This window comes from Arvicola amphibius, chromosome 10 (genome assembly GCF_903992535.2).
Source record: "Arvicola amphibius chromosome 10, mArvAmp1.2, whole genome shotgun sequence".
NCBI classification, from domain to species: Eukaryota; Metazoa; Chordata; class Mammalia; order Rodentia; family Cricetidae; genus Arvicola; species Arvicola amphibius.
This window is the reverse complement of record NC_052056.1, coordinates 117,729,728-117,744,012: the sequence shown is the minus strand read 5'-3', so window position 1 is coordinate 117,744,012 and position 14,285 is coordinate 117,729,728. Positions and strand designations below refer to the sequence as shown.

General features: G+C 41.5%; 1 protein-coding gene across 3 annotated transcripts in view; it reads right to left on the bottom strand.

Moving 5' to 3' along the window:
• Nucleotides 1-14,285, bottom strand: part of Med13l (mediator complex subunit 13L) — a 224,371-nt gene that overhangs the window by 182,211 nt on the left and 27,875 nt on the right. For all 3 annotated transcript variants that reach the window (XM_038345043.1, XM_038345044.1, XM_038345045.1), the window contains exon 2: nucleotides 10,094-10,331. In XM_038345043.1, the coding sequence (XP_038200971.1) occupies nucleotides 10,094-10,331 (238 nt within the window). The remainder of the gene's footprint in view (nucleotides 1-10,093; nucleotides 10,332-14,285) is intronic.

Here is a 14,285-nt window from a genome sequence, read left to right as displayed (position 1 = left end):
TTTCAAATCATCATCAATTTCTAGTTTATTACTACTGTAAAACTGGCTATAATAAGCACAAATAAAAATCATTGTACATAAAATAAACTATGAAAAGAAACACTCCTTATGGCATCCAGCATGAACACTAAGTCAACTAGCCTCATTAGTTCTGCACCCACCGCACTCCTGAGAAACCAGCAGCACCCTGGCAGCTCCTGCTCAAGACACATGACAGCTTTCCAGACACACTCTACTTAAAACAAGGATCCTAGCTGTGATTCCCACACTAAAATGTTCAAGACCTAGCATCCTCACACAGCCAGAACCAGAACTGTTGTGAGACCACTTTCAACACTGAATGACTTCTAGAAACTTATTAACTTCAAATAAAAGTTTATATTCCCATTTTAATGCCTAAAGTGTAAGGCCCAGTTATACATTTAAAAATGAAATTTAGAAGAGGTTGGGTATACCTGGAACTTTCTTTGGGTTGCCAACCAGCTCCCAAATAAAGACACGAAGACTTGTTAATTTTCTTTTTTCTTTAATTTATTTATTATGTATACAGTGTTCTACCTGCAGGCCAGAAGAGGGCACCAAATCTTATTACAGATGGTTGTTAGCCACCATGTGATTGCTGGAAATTGAACTCAGGGCCTCTGGAAGAGCAGCTAGTGCTCTTAACCTCTGCGCCATCTCTCCAGTCCCACGTATTAATTAAGACTTATTAATTATGAATGTTCAGCCTTAGCTTAGGCTTATTTCTAGCTTTTTTTAAACTGAAATTAACCCATTTCTATTAATATGCATGCTGCCCTGAGGCTTGCTTACCTCTTAGTACAGCCCATCCTGCTTCCTTGATTCCTCCATGGCTGGCTGGCCCCTGGCTAGCTAGGCCCCTGGCTAGCTAGGCCCCCTTTTCTCTCTGCCTATGGCCCACCTGTCCCTCCTCTGCCCAGCTATTGTCCACTCAGCCTTTTATTAGACCAACCAGGGCCTTAGGCAGACAAGGGGAAACAGCAACACATCTTTACATCGTTAAACAATTATTCTACAACACAAACAAATGCAATACATCTTTACATAGTTAAACAAATATCCTATTCCACATCAGTTGGGCTCTCCAGGTGAATGGTGGATCCAGACCTCAAGCAGACTGGAAAAAGCCAGAAAAGGCAAGTGACAAAAGAACACATATCTCCCAGGATTCCCAGTAATAAAGGTTTCACTTTTTTTCTAAAGATTTATTTGCGTATGTCCTTGCAGACCAGTAGAGGGCACGAGATTTCATTATAAGTGGTTGTGAATCACCATTTGGTTAGGGTTGCTAGGAATTGAACTCAGGACCTCTGGAAGAGCAGTCAGTACTCTTAACCACTGAGCCATCATCTTCAGCACCTCAAACAGTATTCTAACAATATGAAGAATTACTCCAGAAGAAGAAGAAGAAGAAGAAGAAGAAGAAGAAGAAGAAGAAGAAGAAGAAGAAGAAGAAGAAGAAGAAGAAGAAGAAGAAGAAGAAGAAGAAGAAGAAGAAGAAGAAGAAGAATTACATAACTGTCTTTTCAATATACAATCAAGGGACTCTCTGAAGGGCGGGCTGGGGGTGTAGGTTTGGTGAGTAAAGTACTTCTTGCTGCACAAACATGAGGCTTGAGTTCAGATCTCCAGCAGACACATAAAACGCTAAATGTGGCAAAGTGCTTTGCTTGTGACCCCAGTGGCAGGCAGATCCCCAGGGCTCACTGACCAGCCAGCTTAATTGAATATGTGGACTCCGGGTTCAGTGAGACACACTGTTCCCCCCCCCCACACACACACACAAAAGCAATTTAGGACACCAGAACCTTGACCTCTGGCCTCCATATGCAGCAGCACACATGAGCATGTGTGCCAACACACACACATGTATACAAACACACACATGGCAGACAGGGGGGAATAGATTTTAAATGTAGTCATGCTTTCTCCCTAAACAATGTCTCGTGCCTTCCTGCACAGTCCAGGACAGTCCCTAGTACCACAGGAATCACCATGATTCAGCTAACAACGTGCTTGGCTGGCTGGCCTCTGGTGTGTGCCAGGCCCCATGCTAGTCCTACTCACAATGAGGGAAGACAGAGGTGCTGAAACCTCTGAGGTACTTCTACTCCACACCCGAGCCTGCCTCCTACCTACAAACTACCATTATTCTCTGACCTTGGGAGGCAACATGCCTTCCCAACCCATTTCTCAGGTCTGACTCTTCCTTTCCACGGCACCTTCCAAGTGACCATGTGGGCTTTTCCATATAAGCCTCTCTATAAGAGTCAGACCACTGGCTCTCTCTTCCTCACAGCTCTGCCTCTTTCCACATGTAAGGCCCTCTAAGAAAACTGATTGCTTTCTGCACTTAACAATGCCTAGTTTTCAGCTTCTGAGAGGCAAAAATGTTCCAGATTCATTTCAATATTCTGCATAGCCCTACATAAGATCCATAAATGTGGTAAATATGAAAGATTATTAAACAGTAAAATTTTCCATCTATAAGCTCAAAGAATGCTCTTAAAGCACCTGCTCACAGATCATTACTGTAAGTATTTAAGTATTTAAGTGTGGGTGTAGTTAAACAGAATTAGCTCCTACACCAGGGCATCCCAGCTAGAGCCACAATACCATGAGAAAAGAACCAGCTCCTACACCAAGACATCCCGGCCACAAACACAATACCATGAGAACCAAATAGATTCCGTACAAACAGATCTGTACAAATCCCTTACACTGACATATTTAAGTCATTTAACTTTTTCTTCTAACAAAATGTTTCATACTTACACAGACTAGGCAGGGGTGTGCTTGAACCTGCTGTTCTAGCTGAAACTGAGGTCACGAAGTCTTTCCTGAGGTAACAGGGCAGGTACCCAACCTTCCTTTACTATGCTCTTCATGAAACCAGCAAACAGTATGTCAAACATTTCCACAAAACGGGTCATTGTTGGCAAATGCTGTTTCCTCCCTCAACAATCAGAATGGTAAGTAATTTGTTCAGGGATGCTTTTCATTATAAATATATACCAAGCTACTTTTTAAAATAAGCTAAAAATACAGAACCTGAAACTCAGTATAGAATCCCTGAATTTGCCTCCTATAGGCTAAATATATCCCCGTGTGAATAACATACTTCCTTATGAATAGCAAACAAGTTCAAGATCAACTGTGGAAAAGAAAGTCATCTTAGTGGAAAGACAAGCAGCACCTCTGCTGGTCTTCCCCAGGCAGGCACTCCAGACATGTCCCTGCCAGACACTGCTGTATCAGGAAGTAAGTCTGCCAAATGAACGCTGTTCATATTTCAGTCAGCAAGGCATCTTGTTCCCCAAGTCCAGAAAATTCACAAGTAAAAGTAATTTCTTTTTTTTTTTTTTTTTTTTTTTTTGGTTTTTCAAGACAGGGTTTCTCTGCAGCTTTTTTAGAGCTTGTCCTGGACCTAGCTCTTGTAGACCAGGCTGGCCTCGAACTCACAGAGATCCGCCTGCCTCTGCCTCCCGAGTGCTGGGATTAAAGGCGTGTGCCACCACCGCCCGGCTGTAAAAGTAATTTCTTAAGAAGAAGGCACTTTACATATAAGGGAAAGAGGCTACTAACGACAGCCTGTCGGCATTCTAATCTCCACTTAAGCACTGGATGAACACAATCTGCTTGACACAAAAATACTTGTTCTGATCCCATTTGTTTCCTTTTTTCCTTCAGTCAAGCCAGTTACGTCTGACTGCAAGCATAACTGCAAGTCCAGACTGCAGCAAGGTGGTCTGCTATCACAAGACCCTGGCAGCCAGCTCACACTCGGTTCCACTACCGTAACACCACTACGTGAGCAATGCAGAAGGCCTTCAGTTCAGGCCTAGTTGGGCCTCAAGAAGATAATGCTCATTCCCTGAATTCACTGCCAAATCACAATATGAAAGAGCCAGAGTCAAAACAAGACAGCACACTCACCAACACTGAGTTTAAAAAGGTTGTGTGGCCCAGAACTTGTGGGAAATTGCTCAAAGAAATATTACACAGATGGGAGTCTAGAAACAAATCGCTGTCCATCTCCTGGCTATAATGGTATACTCTCTTAAGGCAGCATGAGTACAGCAGCTCAGACAATGCTAACAGCTGAACCTAGCATCGAGGGTCTACAGTGAGTGCCAGACTTGCAGAGTATCTGCATCTGCAGGTAAATCTGTCTGTGTGTTCTCTATAGTCCCCCACACTGCAGAGAAGTTGTAAAGACCTTAGCTGCTAATGATACTCACAGCTCAGTAGATTAACTCCTCATTTCCAACTACAAAAGCATAAAACAAAATCAAACGGAAATTGTACTTATACTATTGTTCTAACAGTTACTGATAACAAGTTCAGCATGGAGATTATAAGCCATGTTAGCACTCTGTACTTTAAGCACAGAGACTGCAGAACAACTCAGGGCATCCTCAGCACTACCTCCTGCTTAACCCAAACCTTGGCTGCAGGTCTCTCGCCTCTCAGTAGGACAATAAATGGGAAAGTGGAAGTGGAGAGCAGCCCTCTCATGACCACAGCAACATCTAACCCTTCAACAAGATATGTGCAGATGCTAATGCCTAGCACAATTCATGTCACGTGTTCATGGACCCAAAATTATTTCATTTATTTTTCATTTCTCTGTCATTAACATGGTATTTACCAGTTCTTGGGACTATCCTAGACAAAACCAGAAATTTCCTCTACACTTCTTGCCCACTGGGTCAGCTACATTCTCACAAAATGGACAATGACAAGAACAAGCGGATCTTCTGTGGGGGCCTTGCTTACCCACAAGATCCCAGTTTATGTCAGAAGCAGATGCCCTTTCCTACATAAAGGAACAGTGAGAGCATGCCTAGTATTTGAGTGCACAGCCAAAGGTACACTTTAAAGCCAAGGCTTGCTCTCTACATGTACCTGTGTCTCTAACGGCTTTCAAATCCAATGTTCAAATATGCAATTCTTTCTTGAATCAGGCCTTTGGTTCAAGTAATACTCACAGTTTCCCAACTTTTCCACATTCATATACTTAAATTGGCCTCCCTGAATAAGAGCTACAATTTTATTGGACAAAGAAAGTCTTATATCCTTTTAATGAACAATAGCGCCAACTAAGTCTCAAAGTTTGCTATGGGTAGACAAGTTTCTGAAAGAAAAAGTAGAAACCAGTGGGCAGGGGAGAGGGAACAACATGATAATAGCGAAACCTGCCAGGCAAAGACTGCGCCCACAGCACAGTACTCACCAAAATCATCACATTCACACATGAAATACAGGGTTCCTACTGCCAATTGACATCTAATCTGCTCTAGAGACAACACTTCATTAAAATGAACTTCACAGCAGCTCCGAGTGCCTGCTGCTTTGCAAAGGTTCCCAGCACCCTGACACATCAGGGAGCTCACAAACACCTAGGCCTCCATCTCTAAGAGCCAATGCTCTGGCCTCTTCAGGTGCCTGTACTCATGTGCGCAAGCCCACACAAAGACACAAACACACATACACAAGTTACAAATAATAGAAATAATTTTTAAAAGATTTTTACTGGGGTTCACTGTATATAAATAGGTTTTTCATGTCAGTGCAAAAAAAAAAAAACCTTATAGCATGATACCAAAATTAATGCCCAAATCAAAACTTTGTCTGACTTTTCCCTACAGCAATACTCTTTATAACACTGCCAGCTGCTTAATTTTCATATCAGTGGGACACGAGCCTTCCCTTCTTCAGATTCTATCTCACTATGATCTTAGTATAAATGTCTCATTTTTCTTAAAAAAAAAAAGAACTAATTACACGGTTCAGTAAGTTGCCTGCAGTAACACGCTGATGTTATTTACAATAGAAAGTTTAGACTTTGGCTGGTCTCTCAATTTCAAGCACATTTAGCTTAATAATTCTAGTTCGCTGAATCTTTTTCTATTCTTCATATGAAAGAATTTGAGTCACTAGCTTTTCATAATTTCACAATAAGAATTTGTTACTCGTTAGTCTTAATAAATGTCAAGTCTGTTAAGGATGTATTATTGCTTATTAAGTAGAATACTTAAGCGAGTTTCTATGTTTACAAAGATAGTCATTATACAATTATTACTACTTTATAGCTTTGGCAAACTAATTTAGAACAAAATATAGGAAAATAGAATAGCAATAAAAATACGTTTTAAGCCAGGTGTGGTAACAGGTATCTTTAACCCTAGCAATTGGTATCTCTGTGAGATCAGGGTCAACCTGGTCTACCCCTCTCACATATTCTTACTAGTGTGTGAGTCTCTCTTACACACCTTCTAAACTATAAATTCCTCTGACTGGACTCACAGACAGAAGAACTCATACAGCCAAAAAAGAAGACTACACACTCAGTAGGTATCCTGCTTTAACATGTGGCAACAGTCACAATTCTACTTAGCTGGTACAATAAATCACACAACTGGAGTTTCCTATGAAACAAGAAGGGCTAACATGACGGCTGAGCCATGCATGCAAGATCTGTATCCAAGTCCCAGAACCCATCACGAAAGGAGAAAACTTCCAAAAGTAGTCCTCTGACGTCTACAACATGTCCATAGTGGTGCATGTATGCTTTGATGCACCCTCATTCACAAATTTAAAAATTTATGGAAAATACAGTAAATTTCCTATGAGCACATTATCTTTGTACTGTGATGTTTTGTTATTTCCTATTAGCCCACCCAAACATTAAAGCTAGAAAATATAATTTTTTCAGCTTGAAAGTAAACTTTAGTATTTGGCAGTAGCAAACACTAACTGCTACACAGAACAGAATCAAATGTTTAGAAAATGCCAAAATGTAATTCTCATCCATGAGCTCACGGCTGTCAGCACAGTAGCAACAGCCAACAGCTACTGCTATAGATTAACTGCTGTGTGTGCTAGCTCAGGGCTTTATTAACTTTAGCCTCATAATCCAATTTACAGCAAGGGAACTAAGACAATGACCAGTTAAATAAACTGACCAAAGACTCCCAGAGTTAAGTGACTACACAGTACTGGAGCCCAGCAATCCAGGGCCACACTGATGTCCCTGCGTTATAAATTCAACACATGTCCTGGAGGCGTCCTCTCACTCTTGATGCTACTTTACTAATGTATACATGTGTACACCAAGGTGGGCAGCCATGGTATTTACTGTGCTTGCCAGCGGTATGCTATGAAGTATAACACCATTACAAGGGAAACTCCAAAACATAACCAAAAAGCGGGACAATACTTGATTATCTCTGTTAACTTACAATAATAGCACAACCCTGTACCTGAGAGATTCACATCTGCTAGCAGGATTCTGCTAAAGTTTATTTTACCCAAAATAAAATTACCTTAAATACACTGAAAGAGGAAGTGTCCAATACTCTCCACTCTATAGCAACCAACAGGAGCGCTCCCTCTCTCGCAGGCTTCTCGACCATGTCACCATCATTGCCATTATGTAACTCACTTTTCTAATTAAATTTCAAATATTTCCTAGTACGTGAGCCACATAATAGTACTCTTTCGGCCACTTTTACATACAAAAGTGGACAATTTATGTGATTGGCTCTAATAACTTTCCCAACATTCAGCACACTGAATGGAGGGGACACTCAAGGATGCCACGGCTACGCAGCAAGAAAACACACTTCACAGTTCTCAAAAGGAAAGAGTGTAAAACAAGATCCTACTCCCCTGGGGAAACACATTGGTAAGTGAAGACGAAGGCCCTGTAAAACAGCACAGCTACTTCATGTGCGCACACAAACAACTTCTCCAACTGCTTTATTTGTCCTTTCCGGTGCTCATTCTGCTCGCCTACTATCTAATTAAAGTGTGGTGCTTTCACAGGGAGTGGTGGGACACACTTTTAACCCCAGCACTCAGGAGACAAAGGCAGATCTCTGAGTTTGAGGCCAGCCTGGTCTACACAGCTACTTCCAAGGCAGCCAGAGCTACAAGAGAGACTTTGATTTAAGAAAAAGTAAAAGTAGTATTTTTACTGTTTAAAACAAACAAAAAGCTATTTGAAAATAAATCGATCTCTGCTTCACTCTTTACCACAAACATCTCACAGCGGTGACGCCTGTGTGTGCTGGAGAACAGCGAGGAGGAGGTGAGCAGCCCACCTGTCAGCTCCCCCAGCAGCACTCACTGCTGTCAGGAACAAACCACTTCCTAAGTGGGCAGGCTTGGCTTCCAAACTGTTACAAAATGAATGAAGAGGTCACCAAAAATAAAAATAAAAAAAGAAAAGGGCTGGAAGATGGCTCAGCAGTCAAAGGTCCTTGCTATAAGCCAAGCTACTTAAGTCTTAGGACACACATGGTGGAGAAAGGGAAGGAGGGAGGGGGAAGGAGGAAACGCACTAGCGAGAACTCTCAAAAGTTGTCTTCTCACCTCTACAACTATGCCACAGTGCACATGCCCTCCCATGATAGATTAATAGTTCAATCAATCAACATTGGTTTAAAATAGTTTTAAAATTAAAAACTAAAGAAAGCTAAAAAAAAATACTATATTCATCCACATGTAAAAAATTAAAATAATGTAACATTTTGATATTCAGACAAACATTAAATAACAAGGATCACCTAGAAACTCTCTTAGAGACTCTGAAAAACCAAAACATAGGTGGTATAAAATCTAACTTTACCTCCACCATCTACTAATTACACAAGGTTTTGAGATGGACATCAACTCTGCAACTCTGCTGATGAGCCCACTAGTAAGCAATCTCACCCAGAGAGAATGCCCATTTATGGAACAAACACCAGGGATATGAGGATGCCTAGAGCCCAGCAGTTAGCTCAATTAGTCCACTGTGCTGTACTGCCCCCTAGCTGCTGTGGCAGGATATGCACCAAAAACAAAACAAAACAGACTGCTAACAAGTTTCGAAAGAATTTGGCAGAAAATCCTTTAGGCAAATTTAGACCTTTAAAACAGACCCACAAGAATACATTGAAGTTTGTTTTATGTCTTCCTGTAATAAATAATAAGAGCATAAACTAACAAAACATCTCATCAATTTTTCAACCACTAGAGAATTGGTTAGGTTACAAAGCCTACAGGAGCCCAGGTTAGAAGGCCAGCACTCTTCACTGAGATGGGGATGAGTCAGGCATGGTGAGCAGCCTGTAACACAGCACTGGGGAGCCCAAGGGCAGCACAAGCAGTACAGAAAGGCCTGGTTCAAAAACAAAATAAATGCTGTAATTTCTCTTGACTTAGGAAATTCTGTAGGATATAAACTGGAAACTGTTGGACAGAGGAGTGAAAATGTCTGCCAGAACTCAAAAACTACAGACAACATTTTCTGCCATTGTAAACATATGGTAAATATAAAAAGTAGTTTAGACTAACAAATCTCGCATTAATTCAAAGTTTCCAGGTGTCAGATCCAAACTCAAGTCAAAAATTAGTAAGTTAAAAATTAGTATTTCTGGAATCAGTGAAGAGTGACTTAAAGGAAACCGTCTGTGGCACTTTATAGAGGGTTATCTTTCTCCAAAACACTATTTGAGGTCAATAAGAAATTTGTCCAATGAAGACCACATTAAATGTCTGTATTTTCAATTTTCCAATGAAGAGTTCAGCTAGCAAAAAGTCCAAGGGAGGAAAAGTTCTGTTCATATAGCTGTCTTACTAGGTAATTACTCACAATTCACCATTAATTTAGATAAATGGCCCATAGCCTTGTCTCCACCAAACACAGCACGCTGTGTACACAACACTTTCCTTCAACAGCAATGATCTCAGAAGCAGAAGGACAAGGTGATGAACACCTGGATCTCAGCATGCACGAGGCTGAACCAGGACTGCTCCAAATTTAAGGCTACATGGTGACTCCCTGTCTTTAACTAATAATAAAATAATTTTAAGGTGATCTTACAAGATTCTAATTTTCAGCATGACTGGTAAGGACAAGAGACTTTGGGGAAGGGAAATGCAGGGAAGTGAGGGCCCCTGGCAAACGTACAGCTTACTGAATACTTAAGATCTCTGTTTTAAGCAACTCTTAACCTTTCCAAAATTTATCACTGTTCAAACACATGAGCAAATAATTTTTAAGGAAAAACAAAATCCTTACCCTGCAGTTCATGATGTATTACTCCCACTAGGTTGGGTTCATCTCCCCACCAGAATATCCATAGCTCTTTGCAATCAGGCTTGACATCACGACGCCATACACACAGCAGGTTGGCTTGCAGACAGCGGATGAAACTTAACAGGATTGGATCATCTTGGGCTGGGGCTGAAATTATGGGTCCACAGTCCCCGTGTCCTCCAAAATTGTACCTACGCCATTTGATTCCTGTGAGTTCAGCCTGGAAAACGACAAGAAATTTGCAATAGTTTTGATTTTTCTTTTTACTTATAAACCACTAAGAACAAGTTCCCACAGAAGAGGAAGCTGATAATATAAGCATTTATACTCAACTTCACACCATGGGCATTATACTCAACTTCACACCATGGGCACTTATATTCAACTTCATACCACAATTTCTTCCAATGAAAAGTACACATCAGCCTTTCTGGGTTTGAGAACAGAGGTGTGGAAATAATTTCTATCAAGACTTTTACAAACCGGGCGGTGGTGGCGCACGCCTTTAATCCCAGCACTCGGGAGGCAGAGGCAGGCGGATCTCTGAGTTCAAGGCCAGCCTGGTCTACAAGAGCTAGTTCCAGGACAGGCTCTAGAAACTACAGGGAAACCCTGTCTCGAAAAACCAAAAAAAAAAAAAAAAAAAAAAAAAGACTTTTACATAGCTAATCATCTTAAATATCAAAATAAAACAAGCTCGCAATCATGCGCTGTTGAAACAATCTTCATCTGCCTAACCATTTACTATAAAGGACCCATATTTTTAAAAACCTCTTTCAGTTATTACTCCTTATTCAATTCACGAACTATACTTATTTTAAAACCAAATAAGGGGCTAGAGAGATTACTCAGCAGTTAAGAGAACTGGCTGTTCTTGGAAAGGGTCTAGGTTGGATTCCCAGCCCCCACATGATGGCCTACAACTCCAATCCAGGAAAGCCAGTGTCCTCTTCTTTATGGACACAGGCACGCACCCAGTGAATATACATACATACAGGCAAGACTCTCATACACATTTTTAAAAATTTAAATTTTTAATGTAAGTAAATAAAGCAAGTAAGATTTAAAAATAAGTGGCCAGGCATGGTGGTGTATGCCTTTAATCCCAGCACTCAAGAGGCAGAGACACGTGGACCTCTGTGAGTTTGAGGTCAGCCTGGTCAATATTCCAGGACAAAAAAAAAAAAAAGTACAAGCTGACCATTCCTAACACAAAAATCTGGTGTTGAAAATCTTTTTAAATCCACACTTGGAGGCGTTCAAGACTTCATGTCTTCACATTAAGTACAGCAAGCCACTGAAGTATATGCTAACAGCCCCAAATCTGAAGGTCTACAATCTGAAACATCTGGTCCCAAGGACTGGGAATAAGGGTCTCTCTGCCTGTTCCGCCTGTAGAAGACATTTTTTTCCTGCCAAGGAATTTCCTGCTCCCCCACGTGGGCAGCTAGTTCAGGAGGTGAGAGTTTTGGGGCAGCACAGTCCATAGAGAGACTTCTCAGAAAAGCAGCTGCTAACAAAACCAATGCACTCACCAGCAGCTAAGGCAGGTCACTTGACATGCAACAGGGAGCCTTGCCTCCTTAGCAGGCTTCCGCTGCTGCCAGGTCTTTTGTTTTTTAAACACATTTAAAACTTGGAGACTTTAAACCAGCCAGCAGAGGCTGTGCTGCTCCGCACTCCAAACACTCCTGCTTTCAGATCTCCTGACATGTAGGTCTGATGAACAGGACAAAACGATCCACCATGGCCCTGTACCACACAGTCGTGTGCCCCCAGACTTACCATAGTTCATTTCCTCCCCCACAAAGTCAATCATTTTGATGGACAATTTTTTCAAAACAGAAGCACCCAGGGCAGAAAAGTAACATCGCTGCAACACAACTGGGACTAACTCAGGTGCTTATGCAGCTGACTGACACATTCCAGGGCTCGGGAAATAAGCACATTTCTTTACCCAAAAACAGTTTTAACTTCAAAAGCAAAATTATAAAAGTCATAACCAAGCTACTACTGTCTGAAGCTCAGAATCCTACCTGTTAGTCTATGGCTGACATATGGACAGCTAATTTTTTTAAGAGGTCTTTTTTCGTAACTCTGTATGTGTATGTGTGCACATGCGCGTGTCTGTTTGAGACAGACTATATAGCCCTGGCTGGCCTTGAACTCACTATGGTAGACCAGGCTAGCCTCCAACACACAAAGACCCACCTGCCTCCTAAGAACTGGGACTACTGATATGGGACACCATAACTGAAATATGTTTCCTTAAGCAACATGATATCACCATTATTTACATAGCATCTACATGCATCAGATGGGATCTGAGAATAAGCTAAGCTATTAGGAGAAAGCCCATCTTAGGTATATGCAAATACTACATTTATAATAAGGGCCTGGGTATCCGAGGCAAGCAACCCTTGACACAATGAAGACACTGTGTGAGCTCTCAGAGCTCTCTTTCTCACCATGGCTGCTCCCATCTTCTCACTGCTGTGCCTATACCTTGTCTAGTTTTCTATACAAGTCCCTTTGTTACTTCTAATAGTAATGTCTCTATGCTTTAATCAGAAAGCCTAAAATTAATTTCTAAATAAATGTCAAGGGAGACAAAATGAAAACAGAATAGTTAAAAATGGAAAAGATACATAGAACACTCATCACTTAAGCTAAGAATACTGTTCTATGCTCAAGAACCCTGGGCAGGGGAAGAGGGAAGAGAAGGAACACAAACAGCAATAATACAAATCACCATGAAGACAGTGGCCACGTTTCAAGTGTTAGAAAATGAAGCCACATTAGAGGTTTGCATGCTGGCTGAGCCTGTCCCCAGGACACCCAGACCCAGGGGGTCACTCGCTGGAGCACTTTCATCTACAGCATCCTGGCAGGTCAGCAGGCAAATACTGGCTGACCCAAAAGGTTTTCTAACCCTGGGGCTTGCACTAACCTCCTGTGCCTCTGCTCTAGGTGTCAAAGAGAAGCCACTGTCCCCTGCTGTGTGGTGCCACAGAGCACTGCAACAAACTCTGTAACTAGTTCAGTCAAAGGCACTTGGAAACTTCCAATTATTTTAAAACATTTAGTTCCTTTGCTTTAAAGCTAAAATTAAGTATTATACCAGGCTTTGTTGAATTTGTTAATTTGTAGCATTAACAATGAAAGGCCAATCACACCTAATAGATGACTTAGATAAAGCCAACACTCACAGGCTTGCTTTAAATCTTGAAATAGTGTCTGTTATGAGCAAAGTTGAAGTTACCCAAATACTTTGGTCAAGGGCAAATAAAAATCCCATCATAGACTCTTGCCTGCTCCCCAGGAGCCTAGGTGACCTGTTCACTAATCCTGACAGGGCTCTGCCTCCTCTCAGCCCTGAAGCAATGAAACAAAATGATCTTGAAAGAAACCTCAGAAATGAAACAAAACAAACCTTTTTCCTAGGGAGGGATGACAGGAACACTATCACAAACAGGAAGATTAAAAATGTCGCATATACTTAAAACTCAAAATTGAACATGGTAGCATACACCTGCAACTCCCACACTGGAGGGACTGAAGCAGGAAGGCCACAAATTTGGGACTGGCCTGGTATATACAGCAAGCCTACCAGAAACAGTCTTAGAGAGAAAGGGAGAGAAAGCAACGCCATTCTAAGTTCTGGTTTCCCTACTTTTGTTTTACGATTTATTTTTGTATGATTGTTTTTGCGAACATGTATATAAGTGTACTGCATGCAAGCCTGGTACCTACAGAGACCAGAGAGGAGACTGGTTCCCCTAGAATTGGAGTTACAAAGAGTTCTGAACCACCTTGTGGTGCTGGGAACTGAACCAGGATCCTACAGATCAGCAAATGCTCCTAAATGCTAAGACAGCTCTCCAGCTCCTTCTCCTTTCTTAATCTTTCATTTAATATTTATGTACTGTGTATGAATGCTCAGCAAAGTCGAAGAACAACCTATGGGAGTCAGCTCTCTCCCTCAACCCACATGGGTTCTAGGGGTTGAACTAGGTTCTCAGGCTCAGTGGTAATTAATCCCTTTTACCTACTGAGCTATCTCGCTGGCCCTGTTTTCCACATTCCTGACAAATACATAATCTAGGACTCAAAGTTTTCTAGCTATGATTTCAAACTCTGTGATCAGCACTGCATCTAATGGCAGAGCTACAGC